Here is a 14,586-nt window from a genome sequence, read left to right as displayed (position 1 = left end):
TAGCCTCGTGGTAGATGTTGGGTCGGAAAAAAAAATGTTAAGTGGAAAGACTTTGACATGAATCTCTAGAGGCTAAATTTAGGCCCTCTTTTGTTGGACTACATAAGGTAACGTAAGCTTGAGCATAAGTTCTAGACGCATTATCATATGAGTTCTAAGATCTGATGACGTGACAAGCTGGCATGGCAGTATGAGAGGTGTGAGTCCAACAAGGGGGGCATCTCATTACCTGAATATTATGGATTAGGATGCCTTGCTGGAGAGAGCATTAATGCTCGCAGCTCCCTTTTACACGCAGCAGTAGCATGTACCCTTAAAAGCCCTGAGACGCAGTCCACAAAGAGTTGTTAATAAAGTCACAAGTAACACGCATGAGTGAGAAGAAAGGGAGAGAAAATGACGTAGAGCTTTGATTTGAACCATGTGTTTGTCCACGTTGAATAGATAACAACACTTGGCCCCCCTACAACTTGATATGCCGAGGGTTGGGAGGACAAGAATGGCGAGGCAGCATTTGGGGGAATGGGTGGAATGCCAAGTGATCAAGGAAAGAGACCCTTCTCGTTATCTCCTTTGCCTTTTAGATGCCATGGCATACTTTGTATATAACTTATTCCTCTGGGTGTAACGAATTTTGTGGATTGGATTGCTCACGGGAATCTTAGCTTGCGGCTCTGCTTCTCTTCTGGTATAAAGCCACTACAAGTACTAATGGGCTAACCCTAGGCTAGAAATGATTGGGTCGACTAAGATCCAGATCAGATCAACATAAACTACACATACATATGCTTGTACGGAGATATTCCACAATTCATATCCCCTTTGACGAGTGTCAGAGTATATGGTAAACACATAGGAAGACACAGAAATACAATTAGTTCTTTCACCATTACTCTTCTTGTACTTTTTTTTTTCCCTCTTCCTCTTTAACGAGGATATATAAAATAAAAATAAAAGATGCAGTTAATGTGTTCTACGGTGTTGCCCTTGCTGAACTTGTGCATGGGCCAAGGTTGGCCTAGGGCCTGCTTAGATCCAAGCTTGCACCAGCTGTTAGGCCTTTTAGCCTAGTTGGGAAATGTACAAAGCCATAGCTATACTAAGGAGACCATGAGAAGTCTTGCACCATCTTCCTTCTGAAGATGGTAAAAATATTGCCAAACAAATAATAATAATAATAATAATCATAATTTCACACTATTTCTTTGTCATAATAATGATGCAGCTAAGGGGTCAGCGCGACAAAAATTTAACATAACCAATACTCGTGGGCTAGAAAAATAAGCCTATTAATTTTGATATATAGGTTTAACAATTGACCACAATTTGTCTAAGATACTATGTTACAATAGCCCAAGTCCATATGTACATTGTGCCATTGTTGTCACGAAAACATCAAATAATTTTTTTGTAATCATACATCATGTGTGGACTCGAGTTTATCCCTTGACCTCTTATCATAGGATGATAGATCTAGACCAATGTGCTGAAAGCAGAAAAATAAATTGATGGATAACTACTTCAAGTGTTGCATGAGTGAACTTAAGAAGGCAATTTATGATGAAGGGATATAATTGGCAACTTCGCGGACTTCCTTAATAATACTGCGTGATGGCGATGAGGTAAATCAAGCTTCGGCTTAGTCCGAGGGTTCAAAACCCTCAAAAGATACCCAAGAAAAAATTATAAGAAAAAATAGGAGGTAGAAGAGTCCCTTGCTACCTTTCTAAGAGCAACTTCGTCAACAAAAAATATATAAAATAATAATAATAATAATTAATTAATTAATAAATATTAAGAGCAAAGGAATGTTGGTTACTATTTGCCTTTTCAAAGCTCTTTTTAGGGTAAATACTATGGAGTTAGAAATAATCGACTCTCAACTACTAATCCAATCCAAGTAATAAATCAAAGGGGAGTCTGTGAAGATCGCTTGATAACTCATTTTACAAATTTTGAATTATGTTATATTTATCGTGAAGCTAATCAAGGAGATTACTAATTGGCATTTTATTATAAATATATAAACTTTGATTTTTGCTAGGATCCTTAGAATTACCTGAGTTCCAAAACATTTTAGCTAAAAATATTCTTAGGATGTGCTATTCTCAAGGCAATTAAGTTGTATTTTGAAACCTTTGACTTTCTTTTAATTGAGTTTTTTTTAAATGTCTCAATTTTTCTTTTCTATCAACTCGAACAAAGGGAGGGCCCTTCGATAATTTCACTAGATTGGGATTTAGAGTCAGAATAATCTCGAATGATTTGACCTAGATTGGTGTGCTACAAGAAAATAATATCCAATTAATTGCCTCACTCATAAAATGTAAAGTCACGTACCACCAACCACACCTAGAGGTGATCATTTCGCCCAATTCAGTTAAGCTTAGTCCGAGCTCAGTTTGATCCACTAGTTTTTTCTTATTATTCATGAACTCGAAAACTAAATATAGACCGGACAATGAACCAACCCTTCTTAGATATAAAAGTACTTAGATCCCACCAAACTTTTAACTGTTTAGTCTAAACTTCAAATTATATATGTCGCCGAATAATTATTCCAAACCAAATGCTGCTAAAACTTGCTCCAAGCTATTGTGCTGCCAAACTGTTCCTCTAAACTTAAGTCATCAACCGAATCAAGCTAAGCCACCAAATTACTAAATAATTTCTCTACAATATTTATTTGAATTTGAATTCAAACCTATAATCTCCTTGGCCATGAAAAAAAGATACCTACCAATTATACTAAAATTGGTTGGTAGTTTGATCGACTAGTTTGGTCAATCACTTTTTTTATTTTGAGTTAAAGGGAGCTTTGTATTCAGCTTTGAAATACCCGGTTGCCAGTTATACCGCCAGCGGAGTCAAAAGATAAAATATTACACATTTCAGTTGGGATTGGGTCCAAAGGCCCAAGAAGGCAGAATCCTGAACCAAATCACTCGTGGCCCGGCATTCATCTAACCGACTTCCTGATGGTGTGGATCACCTGAGGGTCCCAGCTGCAGCAATTTGCTGCAGTCTGATAGTTGGCAGCCAATCAATTGTTGCCAAGTACCCCCAAATTGCATGAAATTCGTTCCCTCCCGCTTTCCAGAAGATTCTTGCACGAGTGGGAACTAGAAAGTCATAACAGTGACTGCTCTCAATCCCTTACCTTAATTGCTCCACTGCATCAGAGCGACTTCTCGCCAAACCCAAAACTTTCACGAGCTTCTTAGCCAGGAGGCTTAATATAACCTCGCGATTATACGTACTACTTGCTGTAACACACTCATGGTAGGTAATAGAACAGAATAAGAGCAATTAAAGAAAGAGATGTCGTCTCTTCTAAGTAAGAAAGCAGAGCCTCTTATTAATTTCTACCTCCCCGTGTAGTAGTTGTAGTTGGTCTAGTGGTAACTAAGCAGAGTTAACTTCGTTGTTTAGACTACTAACCTGTCCAATTAAAGCCATTAAACACCATCATAAGTCCATAAAAAAACCCACACGCAACCCTTTAGAAGAATATATTATTACATACCGTGTATAAGAATGGATCCACACGCCCTCCAGCTCCGGATCGGGTCACCTCTTCCTGCTTCAAAAGCCTGGTTACAGAATAACTCTACTGAATAAGAAAGAATAACTTCCTATGCTATTCCGTTATATAAATGGAGTGGAGTAGAATAAGAATTCGGTAAACTATGAGACTCACATGCGAAGAGCTTTGCTGGTATCCGGCCTATTCCCAATAACCTCGCGGATCTTGGCCTCGGACGACGATCCCGAGGACAAGAATTTCAGTATCGCATCCGCTCGTCGCCGCAATCTGGCGCTCTTCGGCTTCTTCGTCACCCCTCCCCTTGTCCTCACCGGAGCGTGAGCGTACCCCGAGGACGCTGTGGAGAGAGACGAGACGGCGCTCTCCTCGCTCTCTGCGCTCAATTTCGTCGTCGTCTCCTCCGTCTTGTTCTTTTGGATTATCGAGCGAGCGATCTTAAGAACCTGGTCCTAGTCACATATGATAGTTACTTCTCTAGATCTAGATCTGGAAGAGTTCAGATGTAGGACGGAAACCTTGGGGTCGATTCGGCGGAGGGACGCGACGACGGCGAGGATCCGGAGAGGATTGGACAAGGAAGAGCACGAATCAGAGATGCACGAGGACGAATCCTCCTCGCTGCAGGCGATGGGGTAATGGAGTCAATACAAGGTTCGATCTAAGCATTGGGCGATGAGGTAGAGAAGGGAGAGCTCACCTGAGGCTGCGAGTTGAGAACGAAGAGGAGGACGGAAGAGATGGTTTAAAGTTGGACGAAGGCGGCGAAGGGAAGAGGAGGAGGAGGAGGGCGGTCGCGGCGGAGAGCTCGTCGGTAGATGGGAAGGAGGAATTGGGAGTTGCCTCCATGCCGGAGACTAAGGAACTAATCTCGGATTTGGCGGGCAGATCGAAAACTTCTCGCTCTTTTGAATTTGGAGCGGTGCGAGCGGCCTCGTCGCGTAGTTTAAATCTCTTCCAGTGGATTGGCTAATATACCCTGAGAACTTTGCGATCGTCTACAACTCCGATGCAGGAGTTTGCAGCAAGCCGGTATAAAAATCAAATAGTAGGTTGGGCTCGAAGAGCCGAGAAGTGTTCGGCTAGGCCCGTAGCCCATTGGGCTTTGTTCATAGGCCTGAACTAACTAACCCCTCCCAAGTCCCAATTCATCTCTCTCTCTCTCTGAATCTGGGAACCACTCTATTGATTCTATTCCCTCTTTTATTACCCTCTTTATTCGTCCACGATTACTCCATATGATATGCAAGCATGAGTTTGGCTGCGGAATCCCCATCCCTCTCCTCGAGCAGCAGCGACGATTTCGCCGCAATCCTCGACGCCGAGTTGGAATTTGATTCGTCGGAACCTTTTCCTGACGACGATGAGACCAACAGCGTCGAGGAAGATGATGAACTCCACGAGCAGAGGTATCTTCTTACTCTTCCTCACTGGCTTTAATAGATTAATTTTTAATAGAATCCTTTCTAAGTTTGTGTTAGATAATATGTGCTTGCTAGTAAAACATCAAGTGTATCTGGTACGATTCATAGAATCCTATTAATTGCGCGTGAACTTAAGTAATGAGATCAAAACCATTCCAAGAATACTGACTTGGACTCTCTTCGATTTTGAAATGCAAACACTTTTCTTATTGTCAACGATAAATTGTGATTTTTATCACGGGCATGAAAACAAGCAACGCTAATGGGCGATTTCCTTATTGATGATGAAGCTTATTTCACATTGTCTCATAGGTAGGGTCTTAAGTTTGTATTTCGTGAAAATTTCAGCAAACAACTAGTTATAGGATCTGGTAAAAGCAAACATCAGAGTGCTTGCTTGATCTTCTCCAGACATGCCTCGCATCATTGATGGCCTTTTTCTTTACGAAATAGAACACATCTGTTGTACCAGTAATTTAAGATAGTGGAGGTCGTGTACAAGTAGCCACTAGTTGGTTGCTAGCTTTGGAATGCTTTGAGCTATTTTGTCTTCCAGGATTGCTGGGGAATATCATCAGTGTTCAACATGTTGAACACTGTACAATAAATTAGAAAATCAACATTTCGGTCCTGAGTCGATTTCGTTGAGATGTTCCTGATGGCTTATGTTGGCTCAGATTAATTGAAGCCCCATCATGCAAGTGTTAACCTAATATAAATTCCTCTGATCTTAGCGCCCCAATATGAAATGTTTACAGGATATGGTGATATATGGCATCAATATGATAGATTACCTTTTTCTCATTGTTCTGTTTGAGACTCTGAGTTCAACAAGAAAGCCAGGTAAGGAACAATTTTGGTAGTGGGAATCATACATTTTGTTGAAGGTTGATATTTGTAGATTATGATCGGGACAAATTAAAAATCCATATTATGCGTTGGTTCAGTTGGGAAAATTGTAGTACCGCTGTGGATTATGATTAGAGAACCATCAGTTTTCTACTTGGTTTTCTGTCTTCCATGTTAATCTTAATTTCATGGTAGGGCTTTCAATAAGCATTTGTGTTAATTTGCATATCTATGTACACTACAGTGATTATCATTTCCTACATGCATATGCAGGAATAAGAAACGTAAAGTTGAGGATTTTGAGAGTTCGGAAGGGCTGCAGGAGAGAGTGATGCTGGAGAAAAACCTAGAAAAGACTGGTATATTTAGTTAGATTGATGAACTTGAAGATATAGATTTAATCTCATTCTTAGAAATATATAGTGATATCAACTATTTACATTTGCAAGCAGCATTCATTTACATTTCATATCTTAATAAATGCAGCAGTAGAGTATACAATAAAATGGCCTTAAGTTCCGACTGCTCACACTTACATGAGTCCATTATCCATGTCCTCCATTCACTTTCAAGTAGGGTCAGGACCTTAAGTTATTTTGAGAGCTAGATTTTTCTTTCTATTCATTTCTGAGTAACTCTTCTTCTCATATTCTCTTCAACTTCGATAAAGTTGATACTGGCAGACTCATTATGAAATGTCCATTTGGAACTTAATGTCCCCTTATCGTTAACTAGTATATACTGCTGCTCTTGACTTGTGAGAGAGTAGATACTTTTTTATTTCTTGGGATGCATATTCATGTTACAAATTTAGTTTAAGTTGCAAGCATAACTGATTAAGTATGACACTAGCAATAAGAATATTCTACTATTAACTTTGAACAAGACTAGCCCTAAATCTATCTTTGCTAGGATGGAGAACAAGGAAATATTTTGCATAGATATTCATTTTATCTATAGCTTTGAATCAACCGGTCTTAAATGGATAGACTTGAAATACTAGGCTTAATTATGGTGTGAAAATTTGGGAGAGATAGGATTCCTAGTTTGGCTAGGTTTAGAGCTACGAAAAATAAAAGTCCAAATCAAAGTAAAAAAAAACTAAATCCAAATTGGTTTAGGAAAACTGAATCTTGCTAGGTTTAGAAATCCGATTAAGAATTGAACATTGAAAAACGAAACCGAGTAGGAGATGGAAGTCCAAATACTACTCTAATTACGAAAATGAAACTCAAATCGATGAGTAGAAGTTTACGTAAGAGTAAAAAACAAAAAGCAAGTAAGAATAAGAATAGGAAAAGTAACACGGCAGACATTTTTTAAAGTAGAAAACCTCTCAATGCATCAAGAAGGAATAAAACCACAAATTCATCCAAACTGGATCAATCTATATCTTATGGTTTTTAGAAACAAACACTACTTATAATCCCCTATATAGTCTGTCATCTAAGTGTTGAAGTCTACATCTCTTGCTCAAAGTCCATCTCGATTAACTACTTCATAACTAGATTACATCTGCGTCTAGTGTGTAGTACGTCACTATTGATCACTCAAACTCTTCATTGATCGGTGGTGGTAGCTGATAGAGACTTGGTTCAGCTCTGCAGTGCTTTAGGATTATCCGTTGTTGAAGCTCAACACTCGGACATATGTAGAAGCTCTCCTCTAGATAAGAATTTAACTTCGTGAGGAAATTCAAGAACTCTTCTAAATTGAAAGTAGAAGTTCCTAGAGTTTTCACTTAGATGAATGTCTTATTTTTGGCTCTCAATCCCATAAATAGATGTGATGAATATCTAATTATTTATGATTCATGCTAGAACAAGTTATCAAAGGAATCTCTAAAGCTATTTCTAATTCTGAACTTTCTTTTGTTCCTTTATGCACGTCATCCGAATGTCACTTAAATTTTCTTAAGTGCTCGCGTTTTGGCCGTTTGGACGCCCTCAGTCTCGTGACTCTCATCCGGATGAGATTTTAATGCATTAGTTGAAAAGTTTTTTTTAAAAATGTTTGACTCGATTTTTTCACATAATCTGATCTTTCATAAGTTACGTGTGACTTTATCATACATTTGAATCTAATTTGTACAATTCAAATAAATATAGTTTTGTTCACGAATTTATTATTACAAAAATATCTCTCTTGCAATCTCCCCCTTCGCAATTTCGAGACAAAACGCAATTCCTAAATAATTTTCTAGAATTTACAAAAATAAGATCAAGACAAACACTAGAAATATCTCGTGAAACGCATGTGCATTATAAGGAAATTGATTCGATACAAAATCTTTAAACATATTTCTAAGTAAATTTTGACTAGTCAATTTTCAGCAAAGTAACATGTCCCAAATCAAATATGTGATTAAGTTAAAGACGTAGCAAAACGATCCTAACACATATAGATTGTATCAATTCAAGTTTTTCAAGAACATGAAAATAAGCTTCAAAACTTGCTCATGCCATCAACAACCATATTATGTATGAAAACTACTCCCCCTAAATTCCAGCTAGAGATCACTGAAGTGGGAACCGGGAACTGAGCACTATCCAGTGTAGAAGTTAGAACTATTTAGCTCTATTAATTTATCAAAAAACACATGAGAATCTTTAGTGATACAATTGCTGACAGTTCAATGTTTCCAAGTCTGCGATGTTCATGTTTCCATTCTGATTCAGCTCATCTCTTTGGAATTTCGATTTTCTGATCCTATCACATCTTTCAGGACAAATTTTATGAGAAGAACTCTTGTACATCTTTCTGTGTTGCCTTTTACATTAGGAAGAATTGGATTCATGAAAAAGTTGGAAACTTTGATGCTTTCCAATTTTTTATGAACAATTGTTCGATTCAATAGCACCAAGAGGATTGCTAACTTGCATTATGCTATATTTATCTACTCTTATGCAATTAGAGTACTGATGTACTTTAGTAGTCTCACCTAAAATTTATTCATTTTTTCAGTTATTTTGTGATTGCATTAGAGATGCCAGATCTTTGCCTAGGTCACATGAGCTCATCATTTAATTAATGATTGGTCTAACTACATATTTATATTTTATCCTGTAATAGGTACATCTGCAGAGTCAGAAAATCCAACTGATATATGCCCTCCACATCCTGGATTTTTTAGAGGATTGTGCATGAGATGTGGGCAGCTTGAGGAAGATGATGGATCAGGAGTTGCTTTTGGTTACATTCATAAGGTAAACCTTGTAACTACTGAGTGGTGTAGATTAAAGTCAAGCTCAGAACCTTGTCAATTATGAATCGAGGCTGATATCAGCCCTTCATAATATTTTGAATTTTTAAATGTCAATAATTAGATACCTAAGTTCCAGGATTTTCTCATGAGAATTTCTTTAACTAGTTTGCTTTCTCATACTTGAGTCTGAGTGCTCTCTGTCCCTTTCCTATAGAGAAACTTCTACTCCTAGGTTTGCTGATAAAGCTTTCTTGAACTTTAAATATGGTCTAGACTTCTAGCTCTAAGATGTAATGAAAAGGCACCTTGCTCTTGGGGGGTTAGCTTGGTCTAAAATGTGAATCTGAGTGACATAGTTTTTTGGTGTTGCCTTTTTAATACGCAGTGTGTTTATATTTTTCATTTTGTAGGGGGCTTTCCTTAATGGAGAGAAATCCAAAATCTTTTTTGTTAAGATATTTTTTCTCAAATTTTACCAAAAATTGACATAATGGGAAAAGCACGCTTGAAATAGCAGATTGAACCATGCATATGATCACAAGTAAATTTGATTTGCTTAGAAAATAAACCCATATTTGGCTAAGATATGATAGTTGACCATATCTTGTTAGGTAGACTTTTCTGGACATTAATTGTCTCGACAGCCATGTGCCTAATATGTGCTCCAGTGGAGAAATTTAAGTTTAAGGACAGGAATTAGAAAAGGAGAAAATTGAAATGGATCAAATGAAGAAGAAAAAATAACAGCACATTATTCAAATTTCATCCTAACAAGTACATAAGTTCATACACCCTTATTTTTATTTCTGTCATTTAAGCATCAATAAAACAAAGGCTTTCTAGGTCAGAAGGAGCTTCTACTTTCAGAATATTCACATCAGTATCACTATCTGACATGCTATGTGAGGATAACATCAGCATGATATGTTTCATGCTTGTCATGTATATGAGATTTCTTGGATGTGTTCTTCTATTTTTAATTTTTTTTCACAATATGTAGTTATGCTAAAAATTACAATAAAGTGATACAAGTAAAAACATGACATCAACATGATTAATTATTCATCATCCCATATAGGTGAAAAAAAGACAGCAACAATTGTAATACAATAAACAGGAATTTTGTTATAAGTTATAGCATGTATTGTAGTACTTTATCCTTGTAATCTTGGTCGTGAAACCTCCATCGAAAAACATGGCATATTATATTTTAATTTTGATAAAATTGCAAAACATTTCATGTAATATGTTTCTTTACCATTCATCCATTTATAAAGATGACTCAAATTTGCTAAATTTTTTAATAACCACCTAAGGAATAACTCTTTAGTGCAGGATTTAAAGTTAGGTGCTACAGAGATGGATAGACTACGTGGAGCTGATCTGAAGAAATTGTTGCGTGAGAAAAAGCTCATACTTATACTAGACTTGGATCATACACTACTGAACTCAACCCGTCTTGTAGATGTTTCTATTGAAGAAGATTATTTAATTAGGCAAGCTGATTCAACAAAAGGTATTACTGTTTATTAGTATGTTCCTCTGCATAACTATATTTTCCTTCTAGCCCAAAAACTTCTCTATCTCTATAGTTCTTTTACCTCATAAATGGTATACATGCTTCTTTTTCTCTGAAGCTAACTGGCTGTTTGAGCCTTTATTCCTTCCCCTACAAACTCAATCTGGCTTGTTGGACTTAGTCATTCAGTTCTTAACTGATATATGTGGAGATTATCGATGCTATTATAAGAATAAAGAGACAAAAGATAATAACGTGCATCATCAAATGGAAAAGAGGGCTTTGTTATGAAATTTGTAATTGTGTGAGTATGCTAATCTACCCATGGCTTAAAGCTTTGGCCGGGTGGTTGGGAATCCAAATCAAAGCAAGCAACTCAAACTGTATCCGAAATTGAATGAAACATTGAATGTTTAGTTCTCTCTAGGACAATAATCGAAACTAAAGCTTTAAACCATGATTCTTCCCAAATGGGCTTTTGGAACATTCTTACATTTATCAGTTAACGCACACAATACACACACGCAAACACACATAGACACATGCGCGTCCGCACACACACGCATGCACGCACGTGCACATGCGTGTGTTTTTATGTTTTCATCTGTTGTCCTTCAACTTCTTTGATATGGACATCATTGATAGGATATGATAGCGTGTGTACTAGTGCAAGTGGCGCAGACAGTTGATGATTCTCCCCTATAGGGATTTGGTTATTATCGATTTTGTATTTTTATTTATTTAGGGTATCTTTTGTATATTTTATATTTATTGTGTATTTTGTTTACTTTTCATTGTAGTTCTATATATAGATCCATAATTTTTTTTTTAGGTTAATGAAGATTATTTAGCTTTGCTCCTTTGAGAAAATTAGTGTGAAACCAATTTTAGGGTGGAGGTGTGAAACCCTATTCCTTCTCTCCCTTTGTTTCCTCCTCCATCTATCTCTTTCTCTCCACCACGTTTTGCATTATTCCTCCTTAGAAATTTTATTATCATGTAAAAGGTTGATGAACTTGTTTTATTTCTCATTTTATAGATGATCCCGGCAGAAGCTTATTCAGACTGGACTCCATTCATATGCTGACAAAGTTGAGGCCTTTCATCCACGACTTTTTGAGAGAAGCAAGTAGTATGTTTGATATGTATGTGTACACTATGGCAGAGCGATCGTATGCCCTGGAAATGGTCAAGCTTCTTGACCCTGGGAATGTCTACTTCAATTCAAAAGTAATCTCACAGTCTGATTGCACCCAGCGACATCAGAAGGGCCTTGATGTGGTGCTGGGTGCTGAAAGTGTTGCAGTGATTCTTGACGACACGGAGTTTGTAAGTTTATTTGTTAGCCAGCTACATTTTCTGAATTATCTTAATAACTTTTGGAAATATCCAAAGTAAGATTCTATTATATTTTATAAACTAATTTATTCATGCAATCTAGACTTTTACAACAATGACTACATAACAACTACTGTTATGAACCATCAGGTAACTAACTTCATCAACAAGACCTCCCTTTGAGATATAAATTTTACTACTGATGGCATCAGAATCATTTCCATGTTTGAAGCATGTGACAGAGAATTTGGAGTCATGTATGAAAGGATGAAGATTAGGAAATTATTAAACTTTCGAGTAACATTTTCCTTTATTTCCTTAATTTATTTTTTCAGATTTTAATTGTTAATTTGGATTTAAGTAGATATGCTGTTATTTGAATAACTAGTTAAAATATTTAGAACTTTGAAAGATTTTACAGTGTTGTTCCTGACAGTCTTTGTTGCAAGAGAAGGGAAAAATATCAGAAAGTCTGTTGATCATTTTAACGGTTGACACAAGCACAAGCCTGTTAAAGAGCACAATAAGGGTTACCTCAGTGTACATTCCTAATCGTGGGGCATCATTGTGGCTAGAACTTGAAAGCTTTGTTCTTCTAAGACTTCATATAGGAAGATAACCTCATGTGTTGACAATAAAGCTGTTCTTAACTCCTATTCCTGCAGATTGAGATAGTCAATATCAAAAATGCATGATGCATGCTTTAACATCTGGAAAAAAATGGCAAAAATGGTAGGACAATAAATGATTAGCTTCTAGAAATTCTTCAACACCATTATATTTGATTACTTTGATACTTATGCTTGTACTTGTAGAATTATACTATTTATGACACTGGTTTGGCTAATACAAAAGACACTATTGTTATAGGTGTGGCAGAAGCACAAAGAAAACCTAATCCAGATGGAAAGATACCATTTCTTTTCTTCTAGTTGTCGCCAGTTTGGCTTTTCAATTAAATCATTGTCAGAGTCAATGAAAGATGAAATGGAGTCTGACGGTGCACTTGCAACAATTTTAAATGTTCTAAAGAAGTCTCATCAGAGGTTTTTTGATCCGGTTAGTTAGTTGAACTTTCCTTTTGAATCTGTTCAGTTTTTGGTTTCATCTAATCTCTACTAAGTTAGCATGGTTCAATCTTGCAATGCTGCAGCTGCATGACTTTCTATTGCTAACTCCATTTCATAGGCTTTTTTAGTGAGTAATAGAAAGTCAGCTTTTTAACCTCATGCTAGATGTTTGTTATATATAAACTTATATATGTATATATGCATACATCTTCACTTATTCTTTTACCTCCTGCAGGAACTTGGAATAGATCTCTCATCCAGAGATGTGAGACAGGTAAAATATCCAATCATAAGGATACCCTGTATTTTCTTGTTTTACCTCCTATAGTAATATAGGCATGAAGAGCTTCTAATAACTCATTAATTTAACTAAAGCTTATGTTATTGCATCTGTCATCGGCTCAGACCACCTGGTCGCATAAAGCTTTTATACCAGATAGCTGTGATCGATCTGCTTCTCAGAGTCTTCAATCATGAAACATTGCTTTATCATTTGAAAATTTGATCTGAATGCATGGAGTTCATCTCAGACCCAATGCCTTCTTTATGTCTGTATTTTCAAGTTATGAAACATTAGCCAATTTTAACCATTGTTGAATAAATTAATTGAATCTAACTAAAGCTTTTGTCATGAACTTCTACTTACACTTTGGTTCTATATTATTTTTTCTTTTGTTCTAGGTAATGAAGAAAATCCGCCAGGAAATATTACAAGGGTGTAAAATAGTTTTCAGCCGGGTGTTCCCATACAAGTCTCGTGCCGAGGATCAGTCAATCTGGAAGATGGCTGAGCAATTAGGAGCAACATGTAGTACTGATGTGGACTCATCTGTCACACATGTTGTTGCAACGGATTCAGGAACAGAGAAGGCACGCTGGGCTGTGCAAAACAAGAAGTTCTTGGTCAGCCCTAGCTGGATTGAAGCAGCAAACTACCGATGGAATCGGCAAAAGGAGGAAGACTTTACGATCAGCACTCCTAGAAACAATTGATGATTTACTAACTTTTTTATAGAAACAATTGATGATTTATTAACAGTTTTATGGTTCCGAAGTATATGCAGTACAAAATCTACTGTTTAGAGCATTTATGTATGATTGCTTTGGATTCCCTGTTACCTCCTGTGTTAAGAATATTATACCACGTCCTGAAAGTTATCTTCGAGTTTAGGTAACCATTGCATCATGATTTGTTGTCATCATAGATACTTACGCTGACCAGTTTCCATGTATTAGTAGGTGAAATAGGATGCTAGTTCTACGTTAGACTAACAATTTTTCATTTTTTCCCATCGTTGGATATTAGGCGAGCTCCCAAGGAAAATAGGCACTTTGCAAGGTTGGTTCAAGCTTAACTCAAATTGGATCTAATCAATTCAAGCTTGATATTGAGTTAAGTTCAGAACTAATTTCAAGCCGAGCTTGAACGATGCTGAGCTTAATTACACTCCTAATCTTACCATCGTTATCGAGTTCAATGTCCGTTGGCTCACTAACCGATGATTCTCTGGCAGACGAGGCTCCTCCTCTAGTCCTCGTTGTCCTTCCTTTTCAAAATCGTGCTCTCGCTCTAATGCGATTTGCATCGACAAATACGGAAGCTAGTAAAATAAAAGAGCTTGTATCCTTCCTCTCCA

At 36.9% G+C, this 14,586-nt stretch overlaps 2 protein-coding genes across 6 annotated transcripts; one reads left to right on the top strand and one right to left on the bottom strand.

The window, feature by feature from the left end:
• Positions 1–2,788: 2,788 nt before the first annotated feature.
• On the bottom strand, positions 2,789–4,472 carry LOC140782757 (uncharacterized). 5 transcript variants are annotated; one of them, XM_073129507.1, is made up of 6 exons: positions 4,245–4,472; positions 4,063–4,165; positions 3,701–3,996; positions 3,527–3,593; positions 3,370–3,441; positions 2,789–3,266 (listed from the first exon to the last, which is right to left on the bottom strand). In XM_073129507.1, exons 1-5 carry the CDS (start codon positions 4,391–4,393, stop codon positions 3,406–3,408), a joined length of 651 nt encoding a protein of 216 aa, XP_072985608.1. In that variant the 5' UTR covers positions 4,394–4,472; the 3' UTR covers positions 2,789–3,266; positions 3,370–3,405. The 5 variants fall into 5 exon arrangements, with proteins under 5 accessions (XP_072985608.1, XP_072985607.1, XP_072985609.1 ...); XM_073129506.1 differs by having other exon boundaries at positions 2,789–3,441; XM_073129508.1 differs by lacking the exon at positions 3,370–3,441.
• Positions 4,473–4,705: 233 nt separating this feature from the next.
• On the top strand, positions 4,706–14,124 carry LOC140782756 (RNA polymerase II C-terminal domain phosphatase-like 4). Its single transcript, XM_073129505.1, has 8 exons — positions 4,706–4,953; positions 6,091–6,176; positions 8,890–9,023; positions 10,358–10,538; positions 11,581–11,870; positions 12,750–12,938; positions 13,185–13,223; positions 13,631–14,124. Exons 1-8 carry the CDS (start codon positions 4,796–4,798, stop codon positions 13,940–13,942), a joined length of 1,389 nt encoding a protein of 462 aa, XP_072985606.1. The 5' UTR covers positions 4,706–4,795; the 3' UTR covers positions 13,943–14,124.
• Positions 14,125–14,586: the final 462 nt, after the last annotated feature.

Source organism: Typha latifolia, chromosome 2 (assembly GCF_019914945.1).
Source record: "Typha latifolia isolate L0001 chromosome 2, TyphaL0001v2, whole genome shotgun sequence".
Classification (NCBI taxonomy): domain Eukaryota; kingdom Viridiplantae; phylum Streptophyta; class Magnoliopsida; order Poales; family Typhaceae; genus Typha; species Typha latifolia.
This window is presented reverse-complemented; position numbering and strand designations above follow the sequence as displayed.

Excerpts from the sequence above, each read along its gene's own strand:
- LOC140782757 (XM_073129506.1), bottom strand. The coding sequence starts at position 4,393 with ATGGAGGCAACTCCCAATTCCTCCTTCCCATCTACCGACGAGCTCTCC. Across the intron at positions 3,997-4,062 it reads TCCGCCGAATCGACCCCAAG|GACCAGGTTCTTAAGATCGC; the intron begins GTTTCCGTCCTA and ends ATATGTGACTAG. Across the intron at positions 3,442-3,526 it reads TGGATCCATTCTTATACACG|GTTAGTAGTCTAAACAACGA; the intron begins GTATGTAATAAT and ends TTAATTGGACAG.
- LOC140782756 (XM_073129505.1), top strand. The coding sequence starts at position 4,796 with ATGAGTTTGGCTGCGGAATCCCCATCCCTCTCCTCGAGCAGCAGCGAC. Across the intron at positions 9,024-10,357 it reads CTTTTGGTTACATTCATAAG|GATTTAAAGTTAGGTGCTAC; the intron begins GTAAACCTTGTA and ends TCTTTAGTGCAG. Across the intron at positions 13,224-13,630 it reads CATCCAGAGATGTGAGACAG|GTAATGAAGAAAATCCGCCA; the intron begins GTAAAATATCCA and ends CTTTTGTTCTAG.